The sequence below is a fragment of the Brachyhypopomus gauderio genome, chromosome 8 (assembly GCF_052324685.1).
Source record: "Brachyhypopomus gauderio isolate BG-103 chromosome 8, BGAUD_0.2, whole genome shotgun sequence".
Taxonomy (NCBI): Eukaryota; Metazoa; Chordata; class Actinopteri; order Gymnotiformes; family Hypopomidae; genus Brachyhypopomus; species Brachyhypopomus gauderio.
Genome location: NC_135218.1, coordinates 12581444 through 12606592, shown reverse-complemented (window position 1 = coordinate 12606592; position 25149 = coordinate 12581444). Strand labels below are relative to the sequence as shown.

At 39.5% G+C, this 25149-nt stretch overlaps 4 protein-coding genes across 11 annotated transcripts; 1 reads left to right on the top strand and 3 right to left on the bottom strand.

Moving 5' to 3' along the window:
- Positions 1-93: 93 nt before the first annotated feature.
- Positions 94-5974, bottom strand: tatdn2 (TatD DNase domain containing 2). 3 transcript variants are annotated; one of them, XM_077014554.1, is made up of 7 exons: positions 5698-5966; positions 4250-4571; positions 3806-4099; positions 2681-3685; positions 1379-1506; positions 1082-1265; positions 94-909 (listed from the first exon to the last, which is right to left on the bottom strand). In XM_077014554.1, the coding sequence occupies exons 2-7, from the start codon at positions 4559-4561 to the stop codon at positions 769-771; spliced, it is 2064 nt and encodes a 687-aa protein (XP_076870669.1). In that variant the 5' UTR covers positions 4562-4571; positions 5698-5966; the 3' UTR covers positions 94-768. The 3 variants fall into 3 exon arrangements, with proteins under 3 accessions (XP_076870669.1, XP_076870671.1, XP_076870670.1); XM_077014556.1 differs by lacking the exon at positions 5698-5966 and having other exon boundaries at positions 3806-4053; positions 4250-4386; XM_077014555.1 differs by lacking the exon at positions 94-909 and having other exon boundaries at positions 1191-1269; positions 5698-5974.
- A 510-nt stretch (positions 5975-6484) lies between these two features.
- On the bottom strand, positions 6485-8662 carry vhl (von Hippel-Lindau tumor suppressor). Its single transcript, XM_077014552.1, has 3 exons — positions 7995-8662; positions 7408-7530; positions 6485-7241 (listed from the first exon to the last, which is right to left on the bottom strand). Exons 1-3 carry the CDS (start codon positions 8191-8193, stop codon positions 7048-7050), a joined length of 516 nt encoding a protein of 171 aa, XP_076870667.1. The 5' UTR covers positions 8194-8662; the 3' UTR covers positions 6485-7047.
- Positions 8663-8980: 318 nt separating this feature from the next.
- On the bottom strand, positions 8981-14425 carry crbn (cereblon). Of its 2 annotated transcripts, XM_077014551.1 has the most exons (12): positions 14269-14322; positions 13939-14015; positions 13630-13739; positions 13247-13449; positions 12328-12486; positions 12033-12186; positions 11848-11910; positions 11594-11678; positions 11158-11273; positions 10942-11006; positions 10539-10670; positions 8981-10197 (listed from the first exon to the last, which is right to left on the bottom strand). In XM_077014551.1, exons 3-12 carry the CDS (start codon positions 13711-13713, stop codon positions 10020-10022), a joined length of 1239 nt encoding a protein of 412 aa, XP_076870666.1. In that variant the 5' UTR covers positions 13714-13739; positions 13939-14015; positions 14269-14322; the 3' UTR covers positions 8981-10019. The 2 variants fall into 2 exon arrangements, with proteins under 2 accessions (XP_076870666.1, XP_076870665.1); XM_077014550.1 differs by lacking the exon at positions 13939-14015 and having other exon boundaries at positions 14269-14425.
- Positions 14426-15508: 1083 nt separating this feature from the next.
- Positions 15509-24796, top strand: LOC143521563 (uncharacterized protein C3orf20-like). Of its 5 annotated transcripts, none has more exons than XM_077014546.1 (15): positions 15509-15631; positions 18764-19142; positions 19296-19379; positions 19558-19651; positions 19851-20039; positions 20596-20751; positions 20878-21001; positions 21258-21362; positions 21461-21584; positions 21901-22102; positions 22256-22583; positions 23628-23744; positions 24056-24198; positions 24365-24496; positions 24650-24796. In XM_077014546.1, exons 2-15 carry the CDS (start codon positions 18767-18769, stop codon positions 24759-24761), a joined length of 2286 nt encoding a protein of 761 aa, XP_076870661.1. In that variant the 5' UTR covers positions 15509-15631; positions 18764-18766; the 3' UTR covers positions 24762-24796. The 5 variants fall into 5 exon arrangements, with proteins under 5 accessions (XP_076870661.1, XP_076870660.1, XP_076870663.1 ...); XM_077014545.1 differs by lacking the exon at positions 15509-15631 and adding an exon at positions 17042-17134; XM_077014547.1 differs by lacking the exon at positions 15509-15631 and adding an exon at positions 17885-18018.
- The last annotated feature ends 353 nt before the right edge of the window (positions 24797-25149 follow it).

The window sequence follows — 25149 nt, the reverse complement described above, 5'->3', positions numbered from 1 at the left end:
CAGTTATAATGTCAATGTTTATGAATTATTTTACCAGTTCTAGTGGTTCAAGCAAGTATGGTGACACTCAAATCAAACTGAAGTCACATATAAAAAAAAAACCTTATAAAACTTTAATGAGTAAAAGTGAGGCAAATGCCTCAAACAAAAGTATTTTTGTAGTTCTTCCAAGACCTTAGACAAAAAAAAAAAAAAAAAGTACACACTACACATGCCTTCATGCATAAAAAACGTGCTGTCCTGTAATATCAAAGAAATATTTACAGAGAATCTTCACTCACTGGTTTAAAAGTTCTATGGTACCAGTACTAGTTTTTCCATTGTTATGCTATATCTAAATGTAAAAAAAATAATAATAATAAAAAAAACCCTTAATTTCTGGGCTATTTTACTGAAAAATAAGTGCAATATCTAATGCCTTTTTAATGAACACACAGCTTAGACAGTTTCAGCCTTACATGTCTATACACTAAGCAAAAAAGTACAACAGGACAAAAATGTACAACTGATTCAAAGTCTACTAAAATACACTGAACATAAAATTACAACAGATTATCTTTCGTATAAGAAAAATATATACTTTGCATACTACAGACAATTTATAATAACACTAACCAATGGTTAAAGCATCAAAAATAGGAAGGACATGCCAACTAGAAGACAGGTTACCATAGCTCCAAAACATACATGCAGCAGGTAACACACTGCTTTCAGGCAATAACTACAGGTCACCATGGTAAATGAGCTGAAGCTGTGGTTTGCTGTGGTTCACAGGCCATAGATGTGTGTGGTGTTGTGGCGGACTGTTTGGAGCACGGTGGAGAGAAGCTCTCCTTTCAGCAGGCTGATCTCACGCAAGGTGTGAATTCCCATGCCAGGGTGGGCAAACTTGCACACCGTTCTGGATACCTACAGATGGACAGTGTTCAAACGTCGTTCCCATCAAATAAAACAAAAGGAGGATGAACGAGTTTTTCAGGTCATATAATAAATCTTCCGGCCATTCTATATGCATGCACCACTGGAGCTCATCAAGAATAAGTGCAATTCTTATCAACACTGCACACAAACAAACACACACCTGTCTAGGCAAGAAGTACGGAGCGTCAGTCTCCAGAAGGATGCGATTGAGGGGGATTCTCCTCACTGCTTCTCGGGCCTCTAGAGCATGGGTATACGTCACCAAGGCCGTGAAACCCACGCACAGGTTGGGGAATTCACTCAGGAAAGGCTCAATCACAGAGTAACTATTGGTAAAACAGTGTCTATCTCGCGCGCACACACACACACACACACACACACACACACACACACACAAGGTTATAGGACTTCGGTGGCTTATACATATCTGTATACAGAATGTCTTATAAAAACAAACCTATGTATCTTGTAGTCTCTGGGAACACACTTCTTCATGATTTCCAGCAAATCGTCGTCGGCATCACGGCAATGTATGACCAGAGGCTTTCCCAAAGAAATAGCCAATCGCAACTGCCTCTCAAACACCTGCACCCAAATAGAATATCAAATATATTCAAAATTCACACATATTTAAAATCTATTACTAGTAGTTGATATTATTTTGGTTAGAGACGTTTGTTTGTTATTTTGAGCATTGGGTCGTGTCCTGGAGTTACATCCCTTGGCCATAATTCGAATAAATATTAGGGATGCACCGAAAATTCGGCCACCGAAAATTTTCGGCCGAAATGGCTTAAATTTGCATTTTCGGTTTTCGGCCGAAATACTTTCATCACCGAAACAACACGGCCGAAACAATGTGCTGTGATGACGCAAGCAAAAATCGCCACCTGCACGCGCTTATTTGGATAAAGCTAGCAAAAAAGTTTTCCAGTGATGGCGCCAAGGCAAAAGACATTACACCAAAAATTATGGAACTCGTTGCCTTAGACGATCAGCTGTTCTCTGTCGTAGGGATTTCGTCGGCTAATAGAGCACATGGAGCCCCGTTATGTTTTGCCGAGCAGACGACATTTCTCAGAAGCGTGTTTACCTGAGCTGTTTAATGTTGTTGCAACTCACGTCACGTTTTTATGAGAGAATTTATATTTATCTTTCAGGCCAGTCAGTTATAACTAAATTTAACTCGTATAAAATACATATATTTATCCTCTCAGATAAAAACGGTCTGCAAGCGAGTTTAATTTAATTAGTGGTCGGCCGTTGTCAGCGGTATCGCCGTTAACGGCCCACCACTAATTTTATTTTATAATATGCATTACTGTAATGTCAGTGCTAAATAAATATTTACAAATCAAATTTTGTAGTTGATTTATTCTTTGAATAGCAATGCCTTGATTTTAGTGAAGTTAGCCATAAATCCAATGCTACTAATAATTGGCATAATATAGGCTATTTCGGTGTTTCGGTTTTCGGCTTTCGGCCTTGGTTTCCTCATTTTCGGTTTTCGGTTTCGGCTAAGAATTTTCATTTCGGTGCATCCCTAATAAATATCAACCATTTTTCATCATATTTATCACATTCTCTCTTTCATAAAATACTCATTCTCTGTTAGGGCTATAGCCTAGAGTAGTTGTAACACCTCTCACATCACACACACAGGTTACAAGACAAATGCACATCGATCAACACCAGCTCTAAAAATGATTAACAAAACCACTTATTCAAACCCCAAATCTGTTCCACCTCCCCATCATACCTCTTTCTGTCTGCCAGAATGAGTTGAATTCTTATGTGAATAGTCCAGGCCAATTTCTCCGAATGCGATGGTCTTAGGGTGACGCATGGCTTCCATGATACTTTGCTCATGGACAGTATTGTATTCTTTGGCAAAGTGTGGATGGCATCCAAAGGCGCCCCATACTAACTCCTCCCCCAGCAGACCTTCCCAGATAGCCTCCTTCTGCATAATCCTTGGGTTGCAGAAGTCAGCAATGCAGCCACTGAACTCCACAGGGAAACTTTTTGAATATGCCTTCCGAAAACTCTGGAAACTCCCCTGGAAACCCAACTTGCCATAGAGCATATCCAAATGACAATGGGTATCAACAAACCCAAAGGAATCTGCTTTTAAAGGGTCAGAGTCTGATATCCAAAGAGGTTCTGATCCAGCAGATGTCCTACGAGTGACACGGTCATCAGTATGACAAGTCCTTGACGCAGAGAGCACATATGCATCTGAGAACCTGCGCCTCACCATTGGAGTTTCCTCACACGGTCCCATGAAATGTGGGGAAGAGTGTGTTGTTCTAGCAGTCATCATAGGTGGGGAACATGGAGCTGAAGGCAAAGAATCCTTGTCGATGCGCTGCTGTGATCCGACACCACGCCCCAATGCTATGGCCGAACTACTTGGCAGACATGGTGTCCTGGAGGAGGAAGAGTCAGGAGTCATGTAACGTGGAGACTGTTTTGAGGAGTGAAACCTCAAGGGAGTGCCTATGTTACCTCCACTCATAGGAGGACCAGTGGCGTAAGGGACTGTGTTGACCCCAGGCATTCTGAATGTGGGCTGTTTGAAGTTTGAGAGCATTAATGGTAGAGGTGAATTAGACACGTATTCCAGAGGAGGTAGGGCTTTATAATCCTCAGTCTTAATGTCCTGCTCTATTGTTAACTTGGTATTTTGCATTGGAAACTCATCCTGTGAGAAGCTCTCCACCTCAACAGGGTCTTCAACATCTGACCAATCGGGAGATTCACTCTGTGAATGGAGATGAACTCAATGTGTGGTCATAATTTACAGTACCCTGCCCACCCAAACATGTACAGTGGTGAAGGCCACAGAGGCATGATTATTAACACAAACACCCCCTCCCCTTACCCTAGTCTCTGCTATCCCTGCTTTCTCCTCTTCTGAGCTTTCCAAAAAGGCAAATGGCGAAGACAAACGGTATGTCTCATGTTCTTTCCTCTTCGTCTTTAAAGCAGGATTGTCTACGACAAATGTCCTTGCAGAGGGCTTCTTGGCTCCGTTCTCAGTAATAGATGACTTCCTGTCATCACTTTTGATGGAGCCCTCAGTGCTTCTAAGGTAGTTAGCCTTTGACTTTTCCTCTGGAAAAGTCATCACTGATGCAAAGGGTGTTTGGTGAACAGATGAGGACTGCACTTCTGACTGTAGTCAAACACACAAATTACTACATGCATAACAAATATGGTTTACATAACAAACCAATAAGCCAAACGGCACCTCTGATCACAATTAGTACAATGACTGCAATTCAGTGAAACGAGACACAATGAAATATATATATGAATGACTTACTTCAGGAGTTGCAGCTTGTCCCTGAAACAGTCTGCACGCTCTCCTAGATGAGCAGTGTGCTTCTGGAGTACTCCTCGTCCTTGAAAGTGATGCCAGTCTACCCTGAGGTGTGCCGAGACTTACACGCTCTAGTTTGCCTAGTTCGACTGAGCCAGTAGACACATTCATCCCAGAAGGATCCTCATTCGATTTTTCATCCTCCACATCTTCCCAGCGCGAGGGCCGAGCCAGGCCTTTACAATTCTTCTGAAACTTTGTAGGTGACCTGGCTGCATGTAACCATCCAAACTTGACCTGCCGTTTACTATTCATTATGGTGGAGCTAAGAAAATTTGGGGAAGACATGGAGAAGACATGTCAGTGTCATTTCAAAAATCATCAAAGCAGTGCACATTTATATAATGTGAAACAAAAGTGAGCGACAACAGACAGCTTCAAATATTAAGGATAATTACACACAAAGCCCAGTGAGTGTACTCAAATACGAGTCGTCTATAATACAGATTCATTTCCTTGTACTTCGGTACATTTTAAAGTTCCTTGCTGACACTCATTTGTCATTTTGATGACACATGTCCATCAAAAAATGGAAAATTGTCCATTTCTAATTCTTCACTCTCATAGAAGGCTATTTCAGCTATTTTGACTTAAGCAGGTGTAGTTGTGTCCACACTTAGTTACAGGTACATGTTACACTTTCGATGCTGGAATAGATGAGCACACAAGAAGACATAAATATTAATGTTAAGATTGTACAGTATGTGAACCCCTTGTGTGGATGTACGTTACTTAGGTTGGGTAATTGAGAATTTTCTTAATAATAATTATGGTCCGGCAATTTCTTGATTATTTAAATACTCTGCAAGTACAACACGAAGTCCATACCGTTTGTATACGAGTTATCTAACCCTATCTAACATATTCAAGTTAACTTAGCATCGATGGTTTCGACTAATGTATCGAAACAACCACATGCAATACAATAAAACAAAAGGACCATAAATTTAATGTGGTTATTTTAAATCAAATATTATTTAAAATACTTAAATACCTTTACTTAGCTAATCAAAAACTAGTGTTAGCAAATTAACAATAGCTAATGCCATCCATTAGCTAACTAACCCAAGATAAGTTGGGTTAAGGTCTAGGCAATAGTTTTAAACTTAAGTCGGATACATGTTGCTCGTTGTATTTACCATTAAAGCACCACACACACATTTTGCTTTATTACATCAACAGCTAATGTTAACTTGCTAGCTACTCCATTTAGTCACCACATAGTAGGTTAGCCAATTAGCTAACACACACCTGACTTACCCGGCCACTTTATTCTACGCCATCCCAAACTCTGGCGATCACGGTCAATATTTAATATACATTTCACTTAGTAATTTGGAAGCAGTTCAAAATGTTACCCCATAACATGATCGAAAGAGCAGCTTCCTTACCTTTTGGTTTAAAACCCGCTTCCACGTCGCGCCAACCCACAGTACACAGGCCACGCGCGAGCGATGACGTAGTTCATACTGGATCCGGGCTTTTATTTTGACAGCGTCTATTTGCTAGTTTTTTTTGTCGAGAATGCCTTTGCTTTTTTTTATTTCATTTTACTCCTTTATCGATTGCAATAATGAACATTAGGTCACAAAGAAAGAAAAGTTTTTCCGTATTTGTCATATCTTCAGCAACTCCCTCACGTCAGCGTAGCCGTTATGCTTCACATATTTTTAAAGTATTCGTTTTAGTCCTGCAATTTTTCAAACGTAAAGGGAAAAATAAAAATATATAAATAAATAAATGTATTGCACACACATTTAGTTAACGGCTATGGATAAACTTTCAAAACACGCCAGTTTTGTAGAATATTTAGAATTTTTACACAAAAAAAATACACTCTGAAGTCTTGCTGTGTATGATTTAAATTCAGCATGAGTTTTGGCCACTTGCAAGAGGCCAATACGCGACTTTAAATTGCTGTTTCGGATTCCAAATTACATATCAGCATTCTTGAAAGTACCACTTCATTTGAATCAAAAGTGGCATATATCACGCGTTTGCTTTGTTATTGTTAGCTGTTTTGTGAAGGTTTTAGAAACACCAGCCTGCACAGTTGGATATGAGAATACAGGCCTTATTTTAACGTGCTAAATAAATGCAGAAAAGCATTACACGTCCAACACAAGAATTATTTCAAAAGTTTGTTGATATTTTTCTTATGAGTGCACTTCACAATCCATTTTTGATTCTTTACTTTTAGTTTATTCCTAGACAGTTAAAAAAATATATATATTTTTTTATTTGACAAATTTCCAAATCGTCTGCAAAACTGGACAAAAGTTTAAAGGAAGGTATACATAGTCACCAAATAAGTACATACATAATTTCATTATTCACTTTACAGCCTATTCAATTGGAATGAACTGGTAATTCTATCTGCTTCAAAGGTAATAACATATTACAAATACAATTGAATGAATTGAAAGTGAAATAGTTTCCTCCAATCAAGCAAACAACCTCCTCTGCTTGTGACATTACAGTTTTTCCTTGATTTTTACATGTCAGTTTGAAATTATTGCACATAAAACAAATTATTGCATACAAAATATAGACGTTTATCCTAACCATAGATCCCTTGTAGTATATATTTAAAACTGCAACAGTGGGATCTGCTTAGCCATTTAAAAATACATTTAGCTGTTCTTTCATTTCTAAAGAAAACTGTCCTCTTCTGGGGCTACATGTCTGTTAAGCACCCTTAAAACCACAGTAGTAAGATGCCTCTTTATCATGAACAAAGTTCAACTGTTTTGTGTCTCTCTGTTCTGCAGTAGTCTTTGCTCCACTTTCTGGCTGATTCGCCGCAGGTCAGCATGAATGTCGGGTCTCTGAGCAAGATCTTCTTGAAGACACCGGGCAATTTCTAAACGAGGGAAGTCTTCAGTACGCACCAACTGCCTCACCACCTGCAGACAACGCTCCCGCAGAGAAAACACTAATACACACACACGCACACACACACACAAAGCAAAATATGGAGATGAAAATAGCCACATCATATTAAACACATTCACACAATTACAGAAAACAAATTAAGAGTTAGGCATTTACAACATCTATTGCTTCACAGTTACTCTGATTGAATTAAATAGGCAATGTACCTGGTAGTGTGATGTTAACCATTGACACCTGACCCCTTTCCACAGCTCTGGGCAAGTACATTTCCTTACTGTTGACCAACATTGGATCATCCGACTGAGCATCACGAAACATCCATGGGTGCCCTATCAGAAAATAAAACCAAAGTCTTGTAAAGTTGTGCATGCTCAAGTATATTCAGAATTAGATGCAGTAGCCTAAATAACATACTATATAACTACACTGTAAACAGATCATGAGGATATCTAGGAAGAGTGAACTATTTAAATTCCTTCTTGATGTGTGTGTGTATATATATATATATACATACACACACACACACACACATACACACACACACACACACACACACATATATATATATATATATATATATATATATATATATATATATATATATATATATATATATATATATATATATATATATATATATATATATATATATACGAGATTTTGGGAGCCAATACGTTGTCAGTCAGCTGGCTAACCCGGTCCATGCTCACCGTGTTCTGCAGTATGGGATCACAGATAAGGATCATGCAGTGGGGCAGATAACTAGCTGGCTAGCTGGGCGATCGCTACTTACCCACATAAGTACTTATTCTCTTTCCTGTCAGTGGCTGTAGCTCGGCGTAAGACTGGGGTTCTCCGCGAAAGTCGATCCAGATTAGTTTAACAATGCGAGGGCTGCGGTTGCAGAAGACCACGTGAGCCTGAATCCGACTGATTAACGAGCGAACAAGCCGTAACGGCTGCTGCCTCTCCGCCTCGTCAGGCTGAGGCATGTTTATCAGATACACCGATGGAGCCGCAACCCGGCTAACAAGACTAGCCAACCAGCTAGCTAGCGAAGTAATATTACAAATGCCGACAATTATTGCTAACAAAAAATCTGCAGAATTAAACGAATCGTTTCGTTCTCCCGACAAATAATTAAAAAGTGTGGTAATACCCACAATAACAATGAACCTTACTCAAAAACGTAGCTAAGAAAGTAACCCATCTAGCTGTCCTACGTGACTGAAGTTTGTTTTGATTACGTGATCTGCTCGTGAAGTACGTCACGACTGCTCAACATCTCCCGCTAGTGGCAACTTCTGTTATGTACCGTTCTGTAAGCCGTCTTAAAAATATGTGACACATGTGTGTCAGCGTCATACTGGGTTGAAAGTGGTCTGCCACCCAAATATATCTTGCCAATAGCAGCATTGATCAGAAAATGACCACTTATGAAAAGATGGAGTTTGGGTAATTAAAAGTGTGAATGGAAACAGGCTATAATTTCTAAACCTACATTGGATTTCGAATAGACACATATTTCTAATTAAGTGTGTGCAGGGCCGGAGTGGGCACCTATTTCAGCCCGGGAGTGTCATGCCCAAATCCGGCCCAAAATTATTTTTCCCTTCCAATCGGCCCAAACTAGAGATTGACATGAGCCGGCCCATCGGGAATCCTCCCGAATCTCCCGATTAGCCACTCCGGCTCTGAGTGTGTGGTGAGTTGTTAATACACATATCAGTTTAGTTTGGTGTCTGATTTGACCCAAATATCCAAATCCTGCTCCTAATGTAAATACACATTCCAAAAATTATTTTATTATGTAGAATTCAACAGCTTAAGTCAAATATTTGTCACAGATATTCTTGTATGTGGCCCGTATATTGCATTTGATTTATCTAATTTCACGATGAGAGGCTCCTGAAATATGCACGGGATGTTTTGGATTTACATTAGGTGTGTTTATTTGTATTCTATTTGCAGCAATGTGAGGTCTGTCTTTATAGTTGAAGCTTCCCAAAGTTGATCTACACATAAAGCATTCTACTAACACACCTCTTAACAAAAACTTGTCAGTGTATAACACATACATTCATTCACATTCTCATTGTTCCAAATGAGATGGGGAAAAGGGCCAAAGTAGAATTTTTCTTTTAAATACAAAAATACAACTGCCTTATGCTCCTGACAGCATCACCATAAGCAGTTTCTGTGGCATCCAGTACCACATGGCACACCTAGGCATGTAGAATGTTCCACTGCTGTTGATTAACCTTAATAAAATCACCTTTCTTTGGCCACTAAGGGCCAAAACCAATATCCTTTACAGAACACCTATTCATAACAAATAAACCATCTGATGGCCTTTGATAATACTCATAGATAAACATGAGAACTTTTACTTTGCAAAGTGAGGGGAAAGAGTTGCTGTGGACATCAAAGTCTATGTAACTCTATTCACAAGAGTCTGTTGAACAGATTGCAGCAATTACTACAGCAAAACCAATGAGTAAAACAAGGCAGATTGTAAAAGATATTTCAACTGATAAGATGCGATGTACCTAATGGTGCCCGTTCAATTCTGTAAAGAAGAGGAAAGTTATTTACAAACCAGTTTATCTTCTTCCTCTCTGGCTGTTCACTCATCTAAACTGCACACCATGTCCCCCTTTTCTGTCTGTCCGTAATCATCCTCAAATGCCTCTGTCTCTTGCCCTCTCTTCGGGTTGGAGTGTGATGCTTCGGGGTGTTGGTGGCGGAGGACGACTGAAGCAGTGGATGTCTGTATTCTCATGTACTGCGTGTTGTCATGTCATGAGGCATGCTGAGGTCACAGGCAGAGCAAGCGTGAGCCTTCCACCCCCTCCTCGCCTTGAGGGATTGTGGGTAAGAGGGCAGAGCGAGTCAAACCCCAGAAGCGTGGAGGACTCAGATCTTTCTTTACAGCTGAAAACTTCCAACCCATGTGAGAACCACAGGTCCGACACTGAGCAATGGTCCATGCATACCTAAACACACACATTTCAGTACATTCAGTGGGATATATTCTACAGAAAACAGCTAAATCTTATAGTGAATCATGTTTTTTGAATCATGATGATTATAATAGTATATTTTCATAATTTTATCATTTTAAAGATGATTGCGCTTCTACTTTTTATTTTTGTCCTTTAAAATGACAAAAAATACTGAAGATTCTGAAAGATGCAGTAGATCATTGTAGATCATTGTAGAAAGGCATTCATTAACCACCCTCTCTTAATATTTCAAAATATTTGCATCCATGCACACACACACAAGCACATAGACACATAGACTTGTATGCTCGCACAGACACACAAATGCTCACCCAGGGAACCAACTATGCAGTGTAGAGGGTCTTCCTATCAGATTGAGGTTGCTAGCCTTGTACACAGTCAGTGTCTCATGAACATACCCATGAGGATTCACATAAGCCGCCATTGGCCCATACAGAGACAGACTACAGACAGAGAGAAACATGGGGAACAAAACAATGTAAACCATAGTTGAATTAACTGAAGACAACATAATGCTTCTTAGTGGCAAGTGTAAAACAGTCAGTAAGGTAAGAAAGATCCCATAAAGTTCCTGTATAATCTGTGAACACATACAGGACCATTTCCAATTAACCCAACTCTTTAACTGTGCACCAATACGTGAACGTGCAATACATTTTACATATATGATGCATCAAAGTGCCTGTATAGGCATGAAGGCCATGAAAGTGTCACCTGAAGATCTCGTTCTTGCTTGTGATCTCTGTATCCTGGCACTGCTTGCAGCACAGCGAGGTACACTGTAATCACAGACAGTACTCCGCCACATCAAACCCCTCACTTATAAAAGCCCTGTTACTTGTCTCGTCGACAGCTCCCATACCACTGCAACAATCTCACAACCTCCCGAAGCACTCGCACCCCCCCCCACATGCACGCCCACCCACTCACCCTGTCCATTATGTCCAGCTCACAGCGCAGTCTCTGGATCGCACTACCAATGCGCAGCAGCTGCAGTCTGAGAGCATCATCTATCGGTAAGCAGGCAGCCACCCTGTACGAAAAATCTTTGGAGAAAGATATGCACGCACACAGAGATTTAGCAACAGTGATTTCACAAAACAAATAACAAGATATGACAGAAGTAACTGATGTTTGTCAATGTTTGGTGATGCAAACGGTTGTCATCAATAGGGGAGCATGCTACTTTGATTCTTTCCTCCTTAATAATGGAGACTGCCTCATGTCAAAAGCTCAGTGGAAAAAAGGTGCTTTTGTTCAAAAGGCACTTCCAATATATACAAGAATTCAGCATATGAAGAGCATGGCATATGCATCTATAAGGATCTTGCATGGAGTCCATTACAAATATTTTCTGAGGTTATACCTATAGCATTTGTAGGCAGAGATTCATCTTTGAGATTCTCATCCCATTCATGAAGTTGTCTCTTCACTCTGGTCATTAGAGTCTCCTATAACATGCACAAAATTGAACCAAACAGAAACATTCATGAAATGTCTGCAGTCGTAAGACTGATGTTCTAAAAGGATATATAAATCATGTATGTTTATATTGCCATATATGTGCTTGTGTGTCACTGTGTATGTGTGGGAAGGAATGAGAGGAATATGTACACTCACCGAATCATACAGGGCATATACCCAGGGAGGCCATGGGGTCATACAAGCAGGATACAACTTTCGCTGGGGGAGAGAGAGAGAAAGAAGAAAGTGTGTGTGTGTGTTTGTGCATGCTTAATGTGTTGTGTGGATCAATAATCAGGGTGTGTGTGTGTGTGTGTATATATATAACACATAAACGTTACCCGTCTGTAGGTCTTGTGGCGTTGTGCTTGGTTTGGTGGTTGTGTGCCTTTGATGGGTGGACTGTGGGTGTGTAACTGGGGTACAACCTGCAGTGCACTTAGAGGGTCTAACAGAATCCTCTCAGGCAAAATTTGCACCTTCGCTTGACGAATCCTTAAACAAATACATAAAAACATTTTTATTGATATAAAAAAATAACAACATAATATAAGTATTGGTTTCGTTCAATGTTATTACGTGCTGTGCTTTGTTAAGACCACATATCTGCATTTCTGTGCAGTGTTAAGATCTCACCCATCTGCTTGTGTGCGAATGTCATGCACTTTGAAGCGTTGACGCCCAACTGCTTTGATCTTCACTGTCTCGATTCCATACTCCTGCTCTTCACGAAAGGCGTAAATCTCGGCAGTTGTCCCAAACTCTGCCTTTAGCTCCCCGCCACTGGTGTCAGGGCTGCAGGGAGAGTCTGATTTCACAAGTTGCCTTTATATGTCCAAGTGTTTAACCAACAGAGCTGCACCGACCTTACTTTAAAGGTATTTAAAAGATCTCAGAAATTCAAAAAAGCATGATCTCTGAATCAAAACAATTTTACTATATAAAAATATTATTTTAACACTATATCATTTTATAAACATACATTATCTCCTACACAATCATATTTTATAAGTTTGAAAAAGAAGGCCTATCAAAAATCTCCATTTTATATTCCATTTCCCTTATGTGACCTGCATCACCAACAACCTATTTAATTTATATAAAAAAAAACTGCAATCATCAAAATGGCACTTTTTCCAAGAACCACATACTTTACATGCTGTAAATTTAAAAATGCTGATAACAATAATATTATGTAATGAGCAATTAAAGGAGCCATCCAAAATCCTCAATTTATGATAAAACAGCAAGAAGCCATGAGAGGCAATGCTTTACAGCGATGGGCGAGGGCATTTTAGGCATGATGCAAAGCAGCGTAATAGTCACCCTGATTGGCGGGACCCTGACACGTGTACAAAGCAGTGACACAAACATCCCTGTCTTTGTAATTCTGTGTGAAGTAAATGAACCTAAAGGGAGACCCATTTACCACCCTGAACTTCACTAACGTGACCTGGAACTGCCCCTTGTGTCCCATCACTTTGCTCTGGTATCAAGCACACCACCCATTGGTGGTCGTGTGAGCGTAAGCCCTTCCATGGTATGTTGTGGTTACCTGTGTGCGAGCACAGCAAAGGTGCGGTCCTGACTGACCAGGTTGCGGAACATGCTGACCTCCTGTGGCCGGAAGAGCTGCAACGGCAGCGTCTGACCTGGGATCAGTATGAGAGCAGCATGTGGGAGAACTGGCAGGTTTTGAACACTTTCCTCATCATGAAGAGTGCGACCATGGAACTCCTCCATATCTGAACCCAGATACTAAAACACACAACACACACATTTCCTTTAGATTTTTATAACCAGAGTATTCCCATAATGCACAATGCAGTATTCCCATAATTCAATCGTGCAAAAACTGTGTGCAGAATTTGATTTAGTTGTTAATTTGTAAATGGATGTGATGATGTACAACTGACCAAGAACTGAATGATCACTCACAGCATGTGACGTCGGCAAGCTGGGATCGAAGTTGATGATGCTCGGCTTCTCTGCATCCTCACCATCACGATCTTCTGTTTCCATTTCATCTTCCTCCTCCTCCTCATTTTCTTGAGAACATTTTGAATGTTTTGGTTGATCATATTTACATAACCATATACAATGTCTATCACATGCCTCATGATTTTTTTTTAACTAGCTATGTAGCTGACAAAACATTAACTACAGTTCTGACAATCTTCTTTCCAGTCAGTTTGAATTACACTGAGATACACATTATTATGCTTAGAGAGGGAAAAATTGTATTACTTTCATTTTCACATTTCTGCACTGTCAGCGTCAGGTTTCGGGTTTTGCACTAGAAGAGCACGCATCAAGAACATGAGCTGCTTGAAATAACAGACACACCCTTCAGTTATATGGGGGTTTTTGGCTTGTTTGTCTTTTTTCCTTCTTCTAGTTCTGGTCAAAACCAGGCAAATGTCTGAATACCAAGCAACAAGGTAACACTGTGGCCTTTACAACGTCGGTTAATTACAAAAACAAATTGCTTGATTGATCATAGTGCCTGAGCAGAAATGTTTTGGACATGGCCACATGGCTATCGGTAAGAAGTAGCAACGTTTTTAGCAGACACACCTGGTAAGAGTTGCAACTGGTTCCCCATTTCGTCGTTGTTGTTATTGCCTCCACCCCCCTCGGCAGCCATTGCCGTCTGTTTACACCCGTCGCAACCCAACGAGCTGGACTGGAGTTGGACGCGACCGCTAGGAGGTCGTTTTGAGAAAGTTAGTACTCCACCCAGCGGCCGGAGGTCGGAACTGACCTGTGCATGGCAGTTTGTGTGGGACTTTTGCAAAGTTAAACCGTCGTGTTAGAGAAGTGGAGTGGAGAGAAACAGCGAAACCCCATTTTCTTGTCTAGGTAGCATAGTTATTCGTTATCTGCAAACTGTTAAAACGTGTATTTTGTACAGCACTTAACCTGGAGGTACGTTTTATTGGCATTTGTGTTTTTAACCCTTGAGTTAGGGAATAAACGAGTGGAATTTCACTGTATTAGCTTGTGCCAAAACATTTTGGTCTTGTTATGCAATTTGGCACTAAAGGCCACGATATATTCCTGTATACAGCCTTTCTAGTGTGCAGTTAGTAGCTTGAGTACATAACGTGAGCTGAAAATGCACTGAACAGTGGCACAAAATTGTTTAATATAAGTAGTTATCATTTTGTTCATGAAAATTATGCCATAAAGGTTAGGCTAACCACTGCTTGGCTTTTTAAATTATCAGGTAGCTTAACAGGTTCATATTCTACCTCATTTTCTAGAGAATGTTTATTTTTTTATAAATATAACCGTCTACAATGGAGAGCACATGCAAACAATTAGGTCTTAAACTTTATAAAGCAAAAAATAGCTTTATCATAATTAATTTCTGGATCTCTCTGTGTGTGTGTGTGTGTGTGTGTGTGTGTGTGTGTGTGTGTGTGTGTGTGCTTGATGCAATACTTTTTTGGCACAGCAGACAGGTAATGGCACAGACAGAATGCGTGTGTGTCATACTGCTACTCTTTGTATGTTGTGAGTGTATAGGTGATTATTACTCAGTGTTAGGAATTCCTCAGTCAGCTTCAGAGAAAGAGATACAGAGAGCTTTTCGCCAGCTTGCCCTCAAGTTCCACCCTGACAAGAACCACAGTCCAAACGCACAACAGGTCTTCACACACCTTGCTCAAGGTGTGTACATTCACACATCTTTATGTAGTCACTCATCACGTAATCCATAGATACACACTCAAGCATTCATTTCCATTTTCACACCTCATCGTTAAACCTTTATCTATTTAACATTTATGTGATATGGCTCTCCCTCTTTCTTCAGCCTATGAGGTGTTATCTGATCAGGAGAGGCGGAAACTCTATGACCAACAGCACCTTGTGGACCAGTGCAGCAAGCAGGAGGGAGAGAAAGATCTGGCATGCAGTCTCCAAAAGTACAAAGGTAGTTTATATGGTAACAATGACTTCCTGCCCTTTAGTCTAGAAGAGCTTTCTGAGATGCTGCAAATGGAGAAAGATGTATTCATGGTAGAAGATCCTAATATGGCTGAGGACTGGAGTTTTACTCTATGGGGTGAGGGTCAGGAAGAGGAGGATCCTCTCTCCAATTTGTTTGGTATGCTTTAAAATCCTGGGAGGTTTGGTAATTTTAACGTGTGCCATTGAATGGTTTGTTTTGCTCAATATTGTTTATGGATCTATGTATGTGTTGATTTATATTTCATTAAAGCAGATTTTGTAATGTAATTTTTAGAAACTTCATGTTTCTTGGTTTTATTTAATTGATTCAGCCTAAAATGTTTAAAACTAGTTCTTTACTATAAATGTGCTCCGTGTTGTATTCACCAGAATAAATGGCTTGAGCTGCATGGCTGTACAGTGATGCATAATGATTGCAATTTGTACTGCATCTGAGCATGCTATATAATTTACCGACCATCTGACATCAAACTGAATTAAATTACTTAACACAGGAGTATAGATAATAAGACGTGGAGGCCTTTATTTTTCCCATGGAAGAGTCTGGGTTTGAAAGTGTGATTGGCCATAGAAAGTGTTTTCTGCTTCCAAAAACCAGCTTTTTAAGAAAACCTTCTTTGTCTGACATGAGCTACATATGGAGGAAAAAGTATTCACCTTTGCTGTAAGTCCAAACCAAGTCTTTTCTGTGTTCATATACTGACTTGTTTTGACTGCATTTGTCTACAGTGGTTGTTTTCATTTTGTATTTCTAGCAGCTTGATATTATTTTCTTGGATATGCTTCTGGTTTGGACATTTTCTTTGAAAAGTAATTTCAGTCAAAATGTTTTTGATAAAATTAAGAACATTTGAGAATGTTGCAGGGAAAAAAAGGATAGGTACCATAAGGAAAGGTTAGGAATACAGGATATGCTTATAAAGCTGCCTGAATTGTACATAGTAAATGGTTTAGGACTACATACTCTATCCGTTTCTTAATATAGTTGAATTATTTAGTAACATTAATGTTAGACAATGAAAACTCATAAAAAAATGATTTTGTAATGTATGCATTTAACCTTGTATGTTTTGTTTGTTTTGTGCTCAGGTAAAAGTGGTAAACATGGAGAATTTGTAACATTTAATTCAGTGTCCAGCAGAGAGAACAATATAAAGATCATTACAAAAACCTGCCCATCGCATTAAATATATAATGTAATATGTTTTACACTACACTAGTGCCTAATTGAAAGTGGCACAATTGTCTGTTCATTTGTTTGTCTGTGATGGATTCCAAAGTTCTGAAATAGAACCTTGATAATAACCACATGCAGAGCTCATTTCTAGGGTCACAATGGCATTTAGAACATTAACATTAATGTCTAGATTTTGTGCTATCAGTGCAAGCACTATACACAAACAAACCTTTTTTATTGACCGAACTAGGCAATAGATTGAATCTAAAAACCTGCAAACATCCCGTGGTAAGGGTCTCTCTTGCCTAGTCCTTTGTTGCTGTTATATATTAGTGGTGGGCCGTTATCTGCGTTCGATAATTTGATAATCTTATCGGGCCATATAAAAAATATTGCCATTAATCTATTCTTAAAGTTGGGTTGGGAACTGGGTCAAAATAGTTAAGCAAACTATGATGACTTTCACCTTGATAGTTTAGCTCGGGTGTATTCCTAACCAAATTGCACAGTAGGGGGCGAGAACGAGTTTTCAAACCTGTGAATTACCACCAACAAATTGCACGTGTGCTTACATGGATGCGAAGCCGCCAGGTTTGCTTCATGGAAAATTAATTTTAAAGAAGCTTCCTAATTGAGACATTGACAAAACTGAAGTTGTTTGCACCTTATGCAACGCGGAATTAGTTTACTGTAGGAAGCTTCCTAATTGAGACATTGACAAAACTGAAGTTGTTTGCACCTTATGCAACGCGGAATTAGTTTACTGTAGGAGTACTACCAGTCTGAAGTACCATTTAAACGCAAAGCACCCGTTTGCTAATGCTGCTGACGCAGGATCAAGCACTGATGCAGTCCAGGCAGGGTTGCCAGGTCCTACAAAAATATCCCGCACAAAGTCAGTGTAAAACCCGCTTTTCAGAAGCAAAAAGTAGCCCAAAGCCCAAAGTTGTTGGCGGGGGGGTGGCGGCGTCGAGTGTAATCTGTTGCGGCGAGTGTAAGTTGTCGACGGGGGGGGGGGGTCGATTCTTAGTGTTGACTTGTAACTCCCGCGGTAGCCCAACTCAAAAGTAGGCCAAAAACCGCACCCCGCGACCCCAGAATTTTTACCCGCTGCTGGATTTCAAACAAGCCCAATTTGCCGTGAAAACCGCGAACCTGGCAACTGAGCCCAGGTGAAGAGTCGCCGCCGCCGAAAATAGGTTAAATGTACTAAATGTTGGCTTACATTTCAAATCTCATGTTTAGCTGAATAAACATTTTATCAACCCCTTTTAATGTACAGTATGGCTTACAAATTCATGTGTGACTGAATATGCCCTCTTAAAGTATGTAGACAGTACTATTTACAGTACTATTACAGAAATATTTTCATGTCTAACTGAATAAACCGTTGGACACGAGTAGCCTACATTTTATTGAGCATGTTTTTTTTTCTTCAAGTATCAAAGTAGAACAGCTTTCTCAAGCAGTCATTGATGCATTTTGGAAACAGGAGATGTGCCCCTGGTCTAATGCACCCTCTGTATTAAGAAACCCTATCTCAAAGACTGACTTTTAGTCATTACTTGGGTAGCACGCATATTCTGAATGAGCCATTTTAATATACACTGCTCAAAAAAATAAAGGGAACACTTAAACAACACAATGTAACTCCAAGCCATCCACACTTCGTGTTCAGATAGGAAGCAACACTGATTGTGAATCAATTTCAACTGCTCTTGTGCAAATGGAACAGACAACAGGTAGAAATTAGAGATTTTCAACTGATTTCAAAGATTTTTATTAATTGAGATCTAAGATGTGTTATTTTAGTGTTCCCTTTATTTTTTTGAGCAGTATATATATAAAGCCAAGATCCACCCATTTTATTTGGGTTCAATCCTGTCTCAGTCTCTGTCTGTCTGTTTGTCTTGGTAGTAAATGGACCAGAAGTTGTTCCAGCAGTATGTGTCAAAGGCTCCATCTTTACTGAGTGCTATTGCATCTATGCTGGATGAATGTGTCAAGCAAGAGTTGCTTCTGCCTGCTGGCATATGGAATCTCTGCGCTCTGTCCTGGGAGGACCTCACAGCCCTGCCCTCTGATGCCAGACCTCTTCACAGAGTGCAAGGCCAAGGGCATTTGCCATGCCCACCACCCAGTTTTTCATCGCCGTCAGATACGAGACACAGGATCGCAGCGGTCCCAAGCAACTCTCTCCTCCCAACCGAGCCCACCCTGTCTGTGCGCCAGCCTGCTACCCGACCTAGTGTGCTCAGTATTAAAAAGCACCTGCCTACTCACCATGGCACTAATGGTACTGCTATCGATCAGTTTTCCTATTACTGTCTGATGTTCATTCTCTTACTGATATAATACTGTCAGTTAAACAACACTAATTCATTACTACCATGTTTTGTAGAAAAAAAAGTATTGTGTATGTTTTATGCATATGTGAATTTGTGTTTAGTTACTTTCATTCCTGTTACATCAACAATCCGGCTTTATGTGGAGGATGGTCTCTCACGCCTGTCCTTCTCTCTCACATATAAAGGTATTGTAAATACACATTCAGGTTCAACACTTACTTCCCTTAACAGAGCATTTGATTTATAGTGAAAGCTTTGTCTCGTTATCTTGTCTGGTTACTGATCTGTCTGTGCATGTTCCCTCTCTCTGACACATATTTGCTCCTTTTCCCCATCATAAGTAAGCTTGTTCTTTTCCTGTAGAGATAAGTGAACCCAGTGTTCCACACTTGCACAGGACAACTCTGGATGTTTGTCTTTGGGCTGTACAAAAACTCCACCTGATCATGGAACAGTTGTAAGAGACTTAAATGCACTTTTTAGGATATAAGAAATCTAAATATTATTCTAAAGAAGAATTCCATAGAAGAATGCAAATAAGAATACGTACTTGCATAATGTGCTTTTTCATCATGGTTTAACTTTCAACTTAAAAATGTGGTTGTCTTTGGCTTTAATTTGGTTCTTAATGTGTTTCTGTGTGTACATATGTATAGTGATGCAGAGCAGCCTGGGTCAGAGGTGGTCACACTGCACTACAAAGACCACAAGCCTCGCCTGCTTCAACCTACCAGCACATTTACCTCAGACTTCCTGTTTCCCACAATCCCTAACACTAAGATCCTCAATTACAGCACGGCCTTCAAACTCCACTATGGCTTGCCAGACAAGACCAGTCTTGTTTAGTATCCTTCAACATAATCACACATTCAGAATTACTATGAAGAAAGGGCCTTATTCTGACACTGAGCTTATTTATGATGTATTTCGTAATCTCAGTCACTGTGATCTATTTACATTTACATTGATTCTCAATGCCCCCTCAACAATGAATTGTAGTTCATTTAGAACTTTAGTCTCTCCAAAAAGTGCTCAGCACATGTGGGAACGTCACCAGAGCTGCTGTAGATGCATCCTAAGCGTATCCCTCTTGGAACTGGTGGAGAGAAAGCCAAGAGTGTGCAAAGCTGTCACCAAGACAAAGAGGGACTACTCTGAATTGTATTTGGATTTGATACCTTATCTTGATTTGTACTGAAGGCATCATTGATTACTGCATAACTGCACATTTTCATGTTAATTTCATTCTTATTCTCAAAAAAAGGAAAATATTACAAAAAAAAGGGAAAACATGTTTCCACACTTTTAACTGGTACCATAGTTTGTTCTATCCAATGGTCTGTAATTTGCTCTATCCACTGGTCTGAAATTTTGTTTATATTTTCTTAGTATGCATATCAGTTATCCATCTGGGGCAGTTGCAGTATGTCAGGTACCCTGTGCAGATGGAGGGGGTGGAGTCTACACCAATGTGTTCAGTGACAGTTCCCATGACAACCTTTTGGCTTCATTCCTACCTAATGGGCGAGGCTTCATCTATCACCATGGGAAACAGAGGTAGGACCAAGATCTTTCAAAGCATACATACATGCAGTATTGCTGCAATTCTGGTTGATTTCTTACTGGCATAGGTTTACCAAACAAATGTTAACCACTTATTTGGTGTCTGTATATTTGTTCTAGGTCTAGTGGGTTTGCACTTTTAGTTCATCCAGGAGGAGGTCAAGGATGGAGCAGAGAAGGGCGTCTGACCAAAGAATGGGCCTTCAGTCTCACAAAGCAGTGTGAAGTCCAGCATCAATACAAGGTGTGCTAACCACCCTTGCCTAGGCAGATATGGTACAGTTTCTGACCACAGGAAAACTACTGAATGCATTTAACTTCTGCAAAGCGACATTTACATTTTCAATGCAGCAGTAATCCTGATATGGCAGTAGCATTGTTGTGAATTTTCTGAAGTTAGAAACTGACTGTTGAAGCATTTTGGGATTAGTCATAGTAATTGTACAGGGCATGCCTACATGGCTGGTGTGTTTAGTGTGAATGTGTGTCCCCTCTTTCAGGTGAATGAACACATCTCAATAACCATCACTAATCATATGGTTATGAGCATCAACTTCAGTGCCCTGAATGAGAGCATCACTCTTGTAATAAGAGAGACAGACACGGTATAAGATATACGCGCATGTACACACACACACATGCACACAGAGGCACATAATCTAACCGCAAATCTAATCTAAATCTAATGTTTGTTTGAAAACAGCAAGTGAGTAATGAAGTCATGTGTCGTGATGAGATCAACACATTTATGGCAGCGCTACAGTGTATAAGGAGGCGGGTCAAAAATATATCCCTTTGCTGGCTCAACCTCTACCTTACTGCTGCAGGTGTGTGTTTGTGTGTCTGAGTGTGTGTGAGCACATGCAAAAATGTTTCAACATATCAATAAAAGAAACACAATATACAGATTAATTCATGACCAGCTCATGTTGAGGTGTATATTCAATTCAATTCAATTCAATATGCTTTCCAAGTATGACTTTCACATTTTCTTTCACGCCTTCCTTTCCTGCATTTTGTTAAATGTTTTGATTTAAATCCATAACTTATAAGACTGTTCTTAGCCTTTAACGCACTATAGGAAATTTAATAGTTAGTAATAGACTGTCATTAATAGACTGTCATCATTGTGACACTTCCCAGGTTTGGCTGATAAGCTTTCAGTATCTGACAGCAATGCCAGACTAGCCAAATATAAGGAAGCCTGGAATATATCTTCCAAAGTGCAGGATATTCCACAAACATATGTCAGACCCATGCCTTTTAAGAAGAAGGTTGACTGTCCAACTGCTCGGTCCCTACCAATGAGGAGAATCTCCTCGGCGCCAAGCCCTACCTTCCATAGGTAAAGACACCACAGAAGTCTTAAATGTATGTAGATAGAATACAAATAATCAATTGAAGATTCAATTGTTAATTTAATCGGTTCAGGTGTCAATGAAATGAGGCAAAAGTATTCCAAATTGTATTCCAAATAATTTTTTTCCCTTGCTGTAAGGATTAGGATGGCACGTTTACCTGATCAGCATTACTCAATGACACCAACCCTTGGTAAAGCTTCACATTCACCATGCCCAGCAGTGCTACGATTGGTTGCTCTGAATATGTGGGAGGAGCAAAGCTGCCACTGCTCCATGCGTTTGCCATTGGTTACTGATCTTGAGCTAGATGTGTTCCTTCAGAGCTCAAAGACTGTTCAAAGTCAAACTCTTGTCCTCTACGTCATGTCCTCCCTTCATCCAACCATAACTTCACAAAGAGTGGAGGCAGAACTTCAGAGGTTACATCATCAACAGGTCTACCAATCATCAACACCTTGTATTAAGGTTAGATCAATAAACTTGCAAAACATGTAAATCACTAACTGATTATAAATTCACAATATTCAGTGACAATTAGACAAATAACAGTGAAATTAGAAAAAAAAAATTTTTGTCAATAGTATATATAACCTTTTGAATAGATGACTAAAAATAAAATGATCACACATTTGACTGGTAAAGAAATTCTGCCAATCACTACTGATTATACATTTTACATGTGAAAGATCTTTGCTGATTGGTCTGTATACATTTGAAATTTATGTATACTAGATTGTAGCTATGTTATTGTTAAAAAACCATATGGTGCAAACATATGGTGCAAAATGTTTTTTTTTTCCAAAATTTTTGCTGAATGTGCTGTACCATCTGGAGTTTTGACTTAATATTAATCAATCAGTTCTGAGAAAAGAGAAAACAAATGTTATGGGAAAACTACATACATTTTATGTATATACAGAACAATGTAGTTTGAATATTTAGTATTGAATATGTAGTATTGAATATTTTTTTGCCCAAGTTTAACATCAAAGGATTAATAAGTAATTTTTAGTAGCAAAAAAAGTAGCAAACTATGAAAGTGATTATCTGTTATTTCTACATTTTTGAAGTGCTCCTAATGTTAGGTAAAGAATTAGATAAAGTGCTTTATAGTCCTCAAATAAACCAGTTTATGCTCCATAGAGCCAGTCCCCAACATGGAGACGGCCATGTTGAGGACTTGTTTGAAATAGATTTAGTACAGAATCTCTGAAAGATTCTGGCCACTTTTTTCTCAGTGTAATGACTATTTCATAGCATGAAGAATCACTAGAAAAAGTATATTTTGCTCCTTTAAAGTCAATGGTCAGGGCCAACATTTAATTAATATTAAAACCAATATTTGTTTAGCATTTCCTGGAATCTCACACTGGATAGTATGGTTATAAAATGCAGAACAAAAAAAATTGTACAATAAAACAGATAGGCTCAGAAATAGAAATGTATTCTAGTAACTGAAAAAGTATATAGCAAAAGCCATTGTTGACTAATAACTGATTTGTGTTTCAGAGCTCCAAAAATCTGTTTCGTCTTGTGAAGTATGACATTGATACAGCTACACGTCACACGCACACAGAGCAACCGCTGCTGGTGCGGAGACATAATGTTGGACCAGGGACTGTGCTGGTACATGTAAACCCACACACAAACCCACACCAACACACATACTGTAGATACAAATGAGGAGTATATATAGTCACACAACAATAGTGCATAAAGTGTATTGCTGTCAAAGCCCTGAGCCACATGTCCATATGATGCACATGCTGCACATTTCCTGCTGGCTGTAAAGGGTGGAGTGTCCAGCCTGGGGTGTTTTTTCCCCTCTTTGTTCTTACTAACTGTGTGTGCGTCTGTGTGTGCATGCTCACATGCACACGCGTACTAGAGTGTGCGCGCATTTCTGTGTCAGACATGCCTTTGTGTGTGAATGTTAGATGTACATGGGAGGAAAGATGGTGTATGGAGGCTATACGTTGAATGGATATGGCATCAGTAAAATCAATCTCCTGAAGCACATCGCAAAAGCACAGAGTGACTTTGCCAAAGGCATCACCCTTCCTGATGACTACAAGCTGGGGTGAGTTGGCATCCCCACAGATATGTAAGCACACAGAGACATAAACACCTTACTTCCCCATTCCCATTCACAGATAACTGATGAGTGCCATTAAAAGCAATTAAGACATCATCCAAGGGATGAAACATGAGCTCTAAGTAAATCTAAATTATGCTGATTTATGTAGAGCTCCACCTCAAATGTGGGGATCACAGGATGATTATCTGAGCCCTGGGCATATGGACAGGCATCCAGACAACAGGGAGAAGAAATCTACTAAGTGTTATAGGCTGAGAAAAAACAGTAGGGATCTTAAAAGGTAAACATCTGTGTACACAAAATCCCCCTAGACCTTCAGTTTTAACACCTAATATGCACAAACGGCTCAAACTATTTTATATGGACAACGTGTGTAGGTGAGATGACTTGGTTGACCAATTGACTAACCTAGAATCCTGTGGTGTTTTTACAGGTTGGGTGGTTTATCAGGATTGGAATGTGTCATTTCCAATATGTCAGATGTGTCAGCCATTTTAGCAATAAAGAACAATAAGGATGCTCATACAAAACCAGTAACATGTTGATATATCTACATTTTCTTACACACACTCAGTGTACAATACAATTTTGCATATTAAAAAAAAATTAAACATGGTTACTTGCCTTTTTTCTTTTGTTAAATTTTTTTCTTGTTAAAAAAAAAATCCTTTGACTTATAGTCCAGGCTATAGTTTGTACAGAGGCCACCACAGTAGTTTAAGGAAGGAAGGTTATTTTATTGTAACAGGAGGTCATGGGCAGGTTTAATGAAAGACTATGGCACTGTGGCTCTGTTTCTGTTGTGATCATAAACTAAACAATATACTCATGTAGGTATATTGGTATAAATCTGGTGTAGCTTTTTTGTGACAACGTGTTGTAAAAATAAATTTGACTGACTTTACTTTGGACAATATTTGATCGTGACATCAC